The 13,136-nt window shown below is 39.0% G+C and overlaps 1 protein-coding gene across 7 annotated transcripts in view; it reads right to left on the reverse strand.

The window, feature by feature from the left end:
- SYTL5 (synaptotagmin like 5) overlaps positions 1-13,136 on the reverse strand; it is a 261,691-nt gene that overhangs the window by 69,822 nt on the left and 178,733 nt on the right. For all 7 annotated transcript variants that reach the window (XM_046673686.1, XM_046673687.1, XM_046673684.1 and 4 more), the window contains 4 exons: positions 12,141-12,233; positions 8,726-8,904; positions 6,784-6,883; positions 5,029-5,190 (listed from right to left, as the gene is read on the reverse strand). In XM_046673686.1, the coding sequence (XP_046529642.1) occupies positions 5,029-5,190; positions 6,784-6,883; positions 8,726-8,904; positions 12,141-12,233 (534 nt within the window). The remainder of the gene's footprint in view (positions 1-5,028; positions 5,191-6,783; positions 6,884-8,725; positions 8,905-12,140; positions 12,234-13,136) is intronic.

A 13,136-nucleotide genomic window follows, 5' to 3' on the forward strand; every position in this document is an offset into this window, starting at 1 on the left:
CTCAGAGAGATGCTTCTCCCTTATGATAGAAAGTGAAACCACTCAATGGCAATGTGAAGGCGATTACCTTGGAAAGTTGCTGGCCCCTAAGCACAGAGGATGCCTGGGAGAGGCCTGGGAGAGCTTAGATAACATCCCAGCACAAATCTCTCGACCATTTCCAGGAAACTTACTGGAAACCCTCCAAGCTGGTTTCCAAAGAGCCCCTATGTGCTTCAATATTAAACTTAGGACAGACAAATTAGTTTTACATACTAAGATGCATGTTACTTGCGCTTCATCTGTATCATGCATCATATGATGTCTTGGACATTTTCTAACTATGATTCTATGATGCTCAACCATTATACATAAAGGAAACAAGACAGGAGACTGTTAAGTCATATTAAGTGCTATCCTTTAGGGTGAGGCTTTTCACTCAATTCTAGGAGATTTAGTGCTGTAATGACCAAATACTTCCTATATTTAATGTCCAGGGAATGTCATGCTATTGTGGACTTATTTGTTGTTAATATTGTACTCTTATCTCTATCATATTTATGTTAATCATCAGCTTGCAGTTATTTTATATTTAAGGATTTTTATTCTATTTCATCCACAGCCCAATTACACCTCCTAAAGATTTTCCATGAGTTACTTACACCAAGATTGAGGTCAACAGTTATAAAATCCCACCAGAAAGTTGTATTTAACTTCTGAGTCCCAGTCTCCTCATATAAATTGGGGATAAAGATACCTACCCCACAGTGGTGGTTATAACCATTAGATGTGAAAAATACTGCCGTTAATGATGATCAACATTTGTTGTTGGTGGTGATGATCAACGCTTGCTCTTGCTGTCTAGCATCATTCCTTTAGTACTACTGTACCTGGATTTCCTTTGGCACAATACCACCTTCAGGACCAGGGTATGTTCTGATTGCCTTAAGCCAGCCAATGCATCTCACCTTCCTGGCCACTGTGATTAGCTCAGGATGGGCAAATAACGTAATTAGAATTAGGAGAACCATGCTCAGGGCACTGATCAGACTGGTGGAGGAGGAGGAAGTCTCCGCTACCCTGGATAGTGTGGTACAAGGATGAGAGGCTTGCAGCTATTCCAAGAGAAGCATACCTGGAGCTAGCAAGGGTGGTCAGCACTGTGTGAAGTCTGAAAATAAAGCCAACACAGCAAAGAGAAACCAAGATACTCCAGGGCCTTGATAAGATTTGAACATCTGGATCAAGCCATGCTTGATAATCACTGGCCAATAATTTCCTTTTATCTTTTAAGCAGTATGAGTGGAAGTTTCTGTCAACTGCAATAGAAGGACTCCAAGCTAATATAAATACTACCTAGCATTTATTGAGAGTTTTACAATGTGCCTGACACAATACTGTGAGCACCACATAGAATGCTTATTCAAGCCCCACAGCATCCCTATAAGCTCTGTCCAATTATTATATCACCAATGAGAACACCAAGGCCTGGGAAGGTAAGCAATTTGCCAGAGGCACAGTTGTGAAGCGAGGGTTTAACCCAGGAAGCCTGATTTGAGTCCACTATCTTTATCATCATGGTTCTTTTTGCCTCTCTATCTAAAGAACAATCTTTGCTCACATAAATGTGACCTTATTTCACCTCACTTTTGACTTAAAAAATAACTCTGGAGAGACTCCAGTTGCATAGAGTGAATCCAAAGTACTGTTGGTCTAGTTTAGAACATTTTATATTGGCATTTAATTTATAGAACAAGCTTTGAGATTGTTTTTCTGAATATAACTCAAGACCTGGGTTATGCGTGATACACCACATTAACAAAATGAAGAATAAAAATCACTTGATCATCTCAATAGATGCAGAGAAAGTATTTGACAAGATACAGCATACATTTATGATAAAAACTGAATAAAATGGGTATGGAAGGAAAGTGCCTTAACATAATAAAGGCCATCTATGACAAACCCACAGCTAATATCACTCTCAATGTAGAAAAACTGAAAGCCATCCCTCTAAGAACAGGAACCAGACAAGGATGGCCATCGTCACCACTCTTATTTAACATAGTATTGGAAGTCCTAGCCAGAGCAACCAGGCAAGAAAAAGAAATAGAAGGGATCCAAATTGGAAAGGAAGAAGTGAAACTGTCACTATTTGCAGATGACATGACTTTATATATAGAAAACCCTAAAGAATCCACCAAAAAACCTTTAGAAATAATAAACGAGTATGGTAAAGTTGCAGGATACAAAATCAACATGCAAAGATCAGTTGTGTTTCTATACACTAACAACAAAGTAGCAGAAAGAGAAATTAAGAATACAATCCCATTTACAATTGCAACAAAAAGAATAAAATACCTAGGAATAAACTTAACCAAAGAGGTGAAAGATCTGTACACTGAAAACTACAAAACATTGCTGAAATAAATAGAAGACACAAAGAAATGGAAAGATATTCCATGCTCTTGGATTAGAAGAACTAACACGGTTAAAATGTCCATACTTCCTAAAGCAATCTACAGATTCAATGCAATCCCTATCAAATTTCTAACAATGTTTTTTCACAGAAATAGAACAAAGAATCCTAAAATTTATATGGAACAACAAACGGCCCGGAATAGCCAAAGGAATCCTGAGAAAAAAGAACAAAGCTGGAGGCATCACACTCCCTGATTTAAACATATACTACAAAGCTATAGCAACCAAAACAGCATGATACTGGCACAAAAATAGACACACAGATCAATGGAACAGAATTGAGAGCCCAAAAATAAACCCACACATCTATGGACAGCTAATTTTCAACAGGGGAGCCAAGAACATACAATGGAGAAATGAAAGTCTCTTCAATAAATGGTCTTGGGAAAACTGGACAGCCACATGCAAAAGGATGAAAGTAGACCATTCCCTTACATCATGCACAAAAATCAACCCAAAATGGGTTAAATACTTGAATGTAAGACCTGAAATCATGAAACTTCTAGAAGAAAACATAGGCAGTATGCTCTTTCACATTGGTCTCAGCAGCATAGTCTCTTTTTTTTATTAATCTCTTTTTATTGAGGTATAATCGACATATAACTTTATATTAGTTTCAAGTGTAAACAATGATTTGATATTTGTATATATTGCAAAACAATCACCACAGTAATTCTAGTTAACATCAATCACCATACATAGTTTCAAAATATTTTCTTGTGATGGTAACTTTTATTTATTTTATTTTATTTTTTGAGGAAAACTAGCCATGAGCTAACACCTGCCATCAATCCTCTTCTTTTTGCTGAGGAAGACTGGCCCTGAGCTTACACCTGTGCCCATCTTCCTCTACTTTATTTGTGGGATGCCTGCCACAGCATGGCCTGACAAGTGGTGTGCAGGTCCACACCTGGCTCCAAACTGCCAACCCTGGGCCGCGAAGTGGAACGTGCACAGTTAACTGCTGCACCACCAGTCAGCAGCATATTTTCAAGTACCATGTCTGACGGGACAAGGGAAACAATAGAAAAAATAAACAAATGGGACTACATCAAACTAAAAAGTTTCTGCAAAGCAAAGGAAACCATCAACAGAACGAAAAGACAACTTAATAACTGGGAGAAGATATTTGCAAACCATATATCTGATAAGGAGTTAATACCCAAAATATACAAAGAACTCATATGTCTCAACAACAATGCAATTAAAAAATGGGCAAAAGATCTGAACAGATATTTCTCCAAAGAAGATATACAGATGGCCAACAGGCACATGAAAAGATGTTCAAGATCATTAACTATTAGGGAAATGCAAGTCAAAACTACAATGAGATATCACCTCACTCCCATCAGAATGGCTATAATTAACAAGAAAGGAAGTAACAAGTGTTGAAGAGGATGTAGAGAGAAGAGAACTCTCATACACTGCGGGTGGGAGTGCAAACTTATGCAGCCACTGTGGAAAACAGTATGGAGATTCTCAAAAAATTAAGAATAGAACTACCATATGATCCAGCTATTCCACCGCTGGGTATTTACCCAAAGAATATGAAAACATGAATGCATAAAGATACGTGCACTCCTATGTTCATTGCAGCATTATTCACAATAGCCAAGACTTGGAAGCAACCTAGGTGCCCATCAAGGGACAAATGGATAAAGAAGATGTGGCATCTATACCGAATGCTACCCAGCCATAAGAAAGGATGAAATATGGCCATTTGTGACAACACGGATGGACCTTGAGGGTATTATGCTAAATGAAAGAAGTCAGAGGGAGAAAGTCAAATACCATATGATCTCACTCATAAGTAGAAGATAAAAGCAGCAACAAACAATCACATAGAGACAGAGATTGGATTGGTGGTTACCAGAGAGCAAGGGTGGGGGTAGGAGGGCGAAAGGGGTAATTAGGCACATGTGTGTGGTGATGGATTTTAATTAGTCTTTGGGTGGTGAACATGACGTAATCTACACAGAAATCAAAATATGATGGACACCTGAAATTTATATAATGTTATAAACCACTGTTACAGCATTAAAAAATAGTTTATGTGTTATGAATCCGGGTTATGAACCTCAAAAGTAGAATGCAGGAAACCAGATACTTCAGCTACTGGTCACTTTCTCACGTGAACCAAGGCAAGACCATTCCTGCTCACATCTGAATCATGGAGAATGAGGAATAGAGAGAATGCTCTGAGACTGATCTTGCTCTATGGATTTGTTTTTGCCTATGCGAAGACGAATCCTTTCTCTTTCTAATAGGATCATATAATATATTCCTTTTGTTTACTCATGGAGACTTTCAAATGATAAAATTTTAGTAAGTCAAATAATAATATATCTGATTATGTGGCTTGCGTTATATCGACAGTCTGTATTGAAGAAGGATATCCAAAAGAATAAATTTACAATTCTTATATTATTCCAAAATTAGCTGCACTAATCTTTTCAGGTTATCACTTGAAAACCGGAAGTCTTCAGATTCTTTAGGCCTATGACATCAATTTTTCTCATAACTTGTCTCCTTGCGTAACTGTGTGACCAATCTGGAAGCATTTCCTACCTTGGGCTGAAGCACAAACCACTCATCACTTGGATTTTCAAAGTTCCATGAGTCAAAAGGAATCTCCACCTCCCCAAGAAAGCTGTTACGTCCAAATCGATCATAATGCCAGACTGAGAGCTGCAGAGTTCTTGTTTCTAGCTGGGTATGGCTGATGGTGTACTGCAAATGAGATTTACAACATCACACTCCACAAGAAGGGCTTTGCTCAATTCTAGGATGGGTTGAAATTTATTTCCACCATATACCAGATCACATGCATCAGTAATATGAACAAAACAAACATGAAAAACACTTTATTTTTCTTTCTTTCTGCTACAACTGAGATCCTATTCCATGAACTCATTTTATGTTAGACCTAGCACTGAAATATATATCAACAAATTATTTCGGGTGGAGTCAATCAACTTCAGATATAACATAAAAAGTGTTAGGTGATGAAGTTTGTCTCAAGTTTTATCCGTTTTTGATTTGCCTAATTACTATTTCAACATCTACTCTGTGAGTTCAAGATTTAATGCATCAGTTCTCTAATTTCTCTGTCTTATTTTATTCATAACGAGAATCCCCAAATCCAGAAGAGTATTGATAGTGAGAAACTTACAAACACCAAACTTCATAAAGTCCAACCTAAGTGCAGGGGTGAATAGATATATACATAGATGGAGCAGAAAGAAAATATTGCTGGGGTAGCTTTTCCTTTTTCAGCAGAACGTTATCCAGGGCCACATGTCCACACACTCTCAACCCTACTTGTTCTATGCAACTACCACCTGGGACTCGCTTCAGACTGACTGACTGACTGCTGATCTTGGATTTGCATCTATACCTGCCTTTGCTCTTCCTGGCCTGACTAACCTTGGCTCCCTGCTTCCTGAATTTGCCATGTCACTATCTATTCTGCTTGGGCTCATCTTTGCTATCCTGTTATGGTCACTGGATTCACCCTCTGTATTTATTCATTCTCATTTTGATTTATCTTGATATTGGTTCCTGCTTCCACACATAACCCCACTGACACATGTCCCCATCACCAACTTCCTGCTATGGTGGACTCTGACTTCATCACTCTGTGCACAGGTCTATAAATCTTCCTGTGACTAGCAATAACTTCTACATTCCAGTGTCTCCAGATCTTTCTTACCAGGCTAGATTGGTCCAGGATGGAAGAAGGGGTTGTTACATGGAAGCCCATGGGAAAAAGTAATTTCTCCACGATTGGGACCTGGCCATACATATCTTATCTAGGCCACTTTCTTTGATATTTCTCAAATCCAGCCCTGCAGCTCCACTGTTCATTAACCACATGCCTAAATTTAGCCAAATTCTGAAACCTTAACAAGGAAAAGCACATATTCATGGTGTGTTAGCAGAACAATGAGCATGTACAAAGTGACCTGCTAAGTTAGTGTCAAAATTATGACAAAATTCTTTTAAGGGGAACTAGAAAAAACAGAGTTTTCCCAAGGGTGAAACATATTTTTTGACAAGATGTACCAGCTCAGATGTAATTTTGCAAGATCATCTCTACTTAAGGTGCAATTTCAGCAGCGGCAGAGAAATAGAGTAAGAGTGGCTTACATTTTTTCCTTTTGAAAAACTGTTAGAAAAGCCAAGGGTATTACATTAATTTATTGAAATTCTACTTTTCTAAAATATACGTAAGCCTTGACAGGCAAATTCTCTGTAGTTACTTCAAAACTGATGAGGTTGTGACAGCATCACTTGAGTTACTGTGAGAGAGTATTTATTTACCTTGAGTGTTTCATTGAATTCTGGATTGGTGCCTGTTCTGATTTTGGTCTTGCGCTTATTGTTTCTGGACTTGTCAGGGAGAAGGTATGACTTGACGTAACTGTAGATGATAAAAGATGAAAGCAATTGTTCAAAAACATCTACTTTGCAAGAAATGCTCAGGGACTCCACGAATAAAAGGGGCAAAGGGAATAGGTAAGTGAGCATAAGAGACAGAACCAAAGAGAATGCAGTCTACATAAAAGGATACCTTGCAATATAACCCTGGGCCTTCAATAAGAGAGAAGCAGTGAACCATGTGGTAAAGAGTATGGGCTCTGGAGTCAAGCCAACTGGTTTTGAATCACTCCAGGCCTCAATGGTTTCGGTGAACTCAAGAACTTAAGTTAACCTGTCTATGCCTCAGTTTCCTCATCTGTAAACCTGGGACAATAACAGTATCTAACTTACGGCATTGGGAGGATTAAATTGGTTGATACATACAAGGAACTGACATATTATACTACTCAATAAATGTAATCTATTATTATGATTAATGGTTTCATAAAATATTATAGGGCTATGCTCCTCCCCATTCAGATGTCAGGACTTCTGATGAGTGGAGTCAATGGTAATGGGTGAATGAAGAAAAATGGTAAAAAAGAAGAAATAGAAAATAACAACCTGAAGTCACAATAGCAATTCTACCCAACACCTTTCCTCGAGTAGCCTAGGAGCCTCTTGGAGCAGGGGCATCACGGCAGACTCAGAAATGTACAAGATTGAGGTGTACAAGGTACTACCAGAGTCTTGAAACACATCTACTGAGGCTTTAGATGACATGACCCCTTTCCATGCTAGTCTAAATGATTATATTGACTCTGAAGCCCTCTGATATTTAGCTGAGAGGTAGGTGGACCAAGCTGTACTTGGAATCCATTCATTTGCCTATCTTAGGACACTAAAAACAGCTTCACTGAGTTGCTTACTGAACCTAGATCATTTATTACGTAGAAAAGGGGTAACAGAGCAGGCCTGAGACTGCTATCCTTAGAAATGCCTGCTTACAAGGTTGGCCCCCTGGGCTGGCATCTGAGAACTTGGATTTCAGGAGTATGTTCATCTTTCCCAGAACAGATATAAGTGCTTCACTGTGACTAAACTATTTGTAAAAACAATATGGCTTATGCTGAACACCTGCTTTCTTTCTGGAAGCCTGGAATTTTGGTCTGCGACCAGTTGAGTCTCTAAATGAGCTTCCCGGGTAGACAGCATTTCACAAGTGTTGTCACAACTCATTGCTGGAGGAATTAAGCACATCCTGTGTGACTCCACTGAGAAAGAACACTTGGAAGCCTAAGCCTGGATTCTTCAGAACTTCGCCGCATACGCCTTTTCTCTTTGCTGATTACGACTTCATGTGGAGTCCTGTGAGTCCTATTAGTGAATCATCAAACCTGGGAGTGGTCTCGGGAACCCCTGACACATCTTTATATCCAGCTCCCCTCCAACGTGCCATGGTCCATACCTGCCTTCCAAGGATGACCCCCGGAATCCTGAGAGCCCCCACATTGCCCTTTGGAGTTGTTCAATTGGGCTTACAGCTTGGTAATTTTCTCTGGAGGGTTTCACAGCACAAAAATTGAACAGGATACTCTTATAGATCCTGGGGTGCGCCAATGCATCAGCCTTCTATCTCAAAGAGCTGCCTCTGTATAAACTACAAACATGTCAGTCCAGAATCATGTTGAGTAACAGCTTTTTACAAGTCAGGTAACCACAGACATAACCATCATACATGCACTTCAGAGAATATTTAGAAGTGTGGCATAGGAGGAAAGCGACAATCATCTGAGAAGGCTCTGAATCAAGAGGAATGCTAAGACTCTTCTGAAAGAGAAACACACATACTGACAAAGGATGCAGTAGTTGAAACAGTCTGAGGAATATGCTATGTGCTTACGCATCTGTCCTCTGTTTCCTTTCATCTCCTATGGCCAGATTTCTGCAATTCTTGACAAAAATGTAGAGCCCGCCAGTTTTGTAGCAGTAGCTGATGCGGAGAAGGATTTCACCACTGACCTTCACGTTGCCATAGTCTCCTGTTTCACTGTAAACACTCATCATGCTGTTAAGGCTGGTCTGGAATAAACAAGATGAAAAGAGATGTCCAGTGCTTTTCTAACGATCTCTCACACAGAAGCTACCCTCTTCATTCACAGACTATTCCTGTTCTTTATAATGAGCAGGAAAGTCTAGGGTGAGGGAAGAAAGCAAAAATCACTTGTTTTGCTCATTTTGCTGTTCTTGTATGAAATCCAAGCCTGATAAGGGACAAGATCTAGGACAATTAGTAAGGAAGGCAGGAAACTTGCTGAGAGGGGAAGCATTGCCTTTTTGGGTTAGTGAATACCCTTTGTTTATTCATTTCTCCTAATGAACACAGGGTCATTGAGGCATTTCCATCCCCATCCCCATTTCCTAGCCCCATCTCTGTAGCTTTTTCCCTTTTCACTGGTAGACTCAAGGTCAAATCTACTTCAAGGTCCAGAATGCACTGATCAGGACAAAGAAAAGCTTATCTCATATTCTGGGCCAGCATGAGCCACAGGCTTCTCTCTCCGACACCCACAGAGAGCATACCATCAGGCTCTGGGAAGCCGTAACTTCACCTTAACAAGGGCATGCCAGGGGAACATCCTACACCCGCAGCTGCCCTGATTCCCCTGAGCAGCTGTGTGGCCACATGGGTAGTGTAAGACCAGGGCTTTGTAAACCTCTGTAAAATAGCAACCAACAAAATAGAACATTAAACAATAAAATAATACACCAACCAATAAATTAAATAAAAATTAAATAAGACCAAATCTACCAGAATAAATGAAGTTTATGACAAGACACTAATGATAAAGACACATATTTTAAATTAAATTTAACAAAATTATCTTTCAGTGCCAGGAGCACAAACTCTGTATCTTAGCAACACAACTGTCACAAAAGACCAGCTGGAAGGCTTTCATGAGTGATCTAGTAGTTTCCAAAGCCCTGTGTGTGAACCACTGGGAAATAAGGACTGTGGTGAGTGCAAAGAGAGCTTAGACTCTCTACTTTTTCATATATACATAACAAAAGTCATTACATTCCTCCAATTGCTCAGAGTAGAGACAGCTCAAAGAACAGGATGTGTAGTATCTCTTCTAAGCTTAAGTCAAGGGCAACAGCAAACCAAAGATTCCATAATTATTTGGAAATTATAACTTAAAGAGAGCCAGTGAGTGACCTCATTTGTCTTTCCTATTCCCTAAACAACAGAATTTTCATGATAGCAGGTGGCTTTGAGCAGTGCCTTTCAAACTTTAATTGCATCTAAATCACCTGGGGATCTTATTAAAATGAAAATTCTGATCTATTCAGTCTCAGGTGGGGTCTGAGAATCTGCTTTTCTAAGAAACGCCTAGATCTACAGTTCCCAAACTGCGTGTCGAGGCATTCCAGAGCACCACAGTAAACTCACAGGGGCACCACAGGATATTTTAAAATGTCAAGGGAAAGACAGTGACATCTGTCAGACACCATGCAAACTACTAACAGTAGTTCACAGCGTTAACGTTAAATCACACCTTATTCTTTTCAGTGAAGTTCTATCCGCGTGAAGCTGAGTTTTTGGCAGTTGCTGTGACAAAAGCAAGTATTGTACAAAAATCAACGTGGAACAGGAAATGAAAGTGGTGCTGTCCAATCAGATTCCAAGATTTGACAAGTCGTGCAGTGTCCAACAGGCAGACACATCCCAAGAGTAAGTATTAGGGGTTATTTAAGAATGGAATACAAACACTATTTTTCTTTTCAGTTTATGTGTATTATTTTTTCAAATGGCTACTAAGTTGTTAGGATACCAGTGCTTATTAAGTTTTTTTGACCTAATGACTTAATAAATGGGCTACTCACGTGTTACTTTTGGCCTAGGAGTGCTATGAAAGAATCATCAAGAACTAGGGGCTTTGTGAACTGACAAAGTCTGAGTCTCTGTCCCAGGTGATGCAATATTGCTTGTCCATGGACTACGATTTGAGTTTCAAGGACTTCAAGAATAAGCTCTAACCCCTTCATGTGACATACAAGAAAACTCTGGCTCACAGAAATTGTTGGCAGCGCCAAGACATAAAGCAAGATCTCCAGATTTTTAGTCTGAGGACCTCCCACCATACCTCACTACCTCCTTGTATCACTAACTTGTGTCTACACCACATCCCTCTGTAGCCACATCTTCAAAGAAGGTTGTCTGTAAGCAGGGGCCCCCTGTGGATGGAAGAAAATTTAAGAACCCACAGATGCTGAAGCTTGGGAGAAATTAAGGCAGTTAAGACTATTTTACTGCTAACCAAATTTTATGCTATTAACAAAGCCAATGCTGTGATTTAAAATAGAGATGTTTATTTTAAGTTATCTTGTTAATGGTATATCATTTTGGACCAAGTGTCTTTTGACTGGTACTCAGATTCTAATGTTTAACGAACACTCTTTCTTTGGAATACTTGGATTCTGATAATGGTATTTAGCCTTTAAATGAGAACCTCTGGTTAATTGTACACAAGTCAGAATAAGAGAAATGCTGGAAAAATTGCCCACCTAATCAGATTTCCCATATCATGAAATTTGTGAAGTATGGTTGGAAAGAAGGAAAAGGAAAGATTGAAAACTCACAGTGTCTGAGTCAGCATCAGGCACATTTAGGTAGGTCCACTTCCTGTCAGAGCCCGCTTGAGAATTCTTTAAGGAAGTTGCCCAGAGGTCAAAAGGAAAAAGGGTATTAGAGCAACAGAAAGAAATCAGAGAAGCAAAGAAAAAGACTTATAGGCACATAGACGGGTACAAGGACACAGAGGCTCCTAAAGCCTACCTCTCAAGGAAAGCCTTGAACACTAAAGTAAGAAGGGACTTTACTCTGTAGGCAGTGGAAAGCTATGGACAGTGTCTGAGTAGGAGAGAAAGCTGACTGGGTATGTGTCTCAGGAAAATGATTGGCCGCAGTGTGGAGGACAGCTGGGGAGCTGAGAGAATGGTGGCAGGGAAACGTATCAGCAGAGAATTGAGATAATTTATAGGCTTGAGCTGATGAGAGCCTGAACTAAAGAATGAAGACATTTTAAAACCTGGGTGAAGACCATGGAAGGAGGGAGAAGGAATCAGGAGCCTTAGGAAGAACAACAAAATTAGACCAAAAAGTACTCTGTGGGCAAAGGGCACACAGGAGACTATAATGACTTATAATTCACTATCATACATTTTCCCTAGAACATTCCTATCTCTTTTGGAAATGTACAGAAAATCAACAATACAAAGAAGAAACTTCCAGTGTGTGCTAGAGAACTGCTTACGGTTGACAGGCCACTTGCTAGACTGTGGGTATTTGCAGAAAACCCGGAGGACACTAAGTCATCAATGCCTTCTTCAGTCTCTTCCGAAGAGTCCTAAAGAAGGAGGGGAAAATCAGTGGTTTGGTTTCTTTCTTTCCTAGAAAGTCTTTTCACTTTAAAATTCACTTTCTTTTTTAAATACCTGAAAAATTAGATACAAATATCTAGAAATCATCCCATTCCTGGGTTTTTCTCTTTTGCCCTCCATTCAACCTGAATTGCACCACCAGAGCAGTGAGGTCTTCTTCATGGTGCTTGCTTTATGGAAAGAACATGAAATTTGGAATCACACAGACTTGGGTGTTCAATTCCTATCTCCCATCTCTCTAAGGTGATTCACTTTGGGAAATAAGCTTAAATTATTTTTTTAATTAAAAAAATTAAGGTGTGTGTGTGTATACTGTCGAGATGGGAAGATATGCCTTGAAAATCTCTCCAATAAAGTATTTTAGACGCTGGATTCTTGTCCAAAATCCCAGATTCTACTTTTCTTCCCCCTTTTTGTCCTACTTCCCCCCACTACTTTTCATGGTTATTTAAGCAATACATTTTTATAGTAGAAAACTTCAAGCAATATAGATAAACAAATTAAAAACATATCTCTCATTAACATATTAATGATCAATTTTCAATAATTTTTACAGTATATATATATGTATGGTATGTATGGGATACGTGTATATACATACACACACACACACACATGCATAAATGGATTATATCATGCATGCCGTTTTTTTTTATTATGGACAGCTTTGTTTTTTGCTTCTCCTCTCACCCCAGGTAAAACCAATATATTGCATTCTGTCATACAAATTACATTCCATATCTTCCTCCTTGTTTATATGAAAAAACATATAAAATTGTGCACACACAAATCTGAGTAGTCATACATAACAAGTTATTTTAACAATAGTTTTATAGGTTATTTTTATTATTTTATTATAGATCATATAT

The sequence above is a fragment of the Equus quagga genome, chromosome 10, assembly GCF_021613505.1.
Source record: "Equus quagga isolate Etosha38 chromosome 10, UCLA_HA_Equagga_1.0, whole genome shotgun sequence".
NCBI lineage: Eukaryota > Metazoa > Chordata > Mammalia > Perissodactyla > Equidae > Equus > Equus quagga.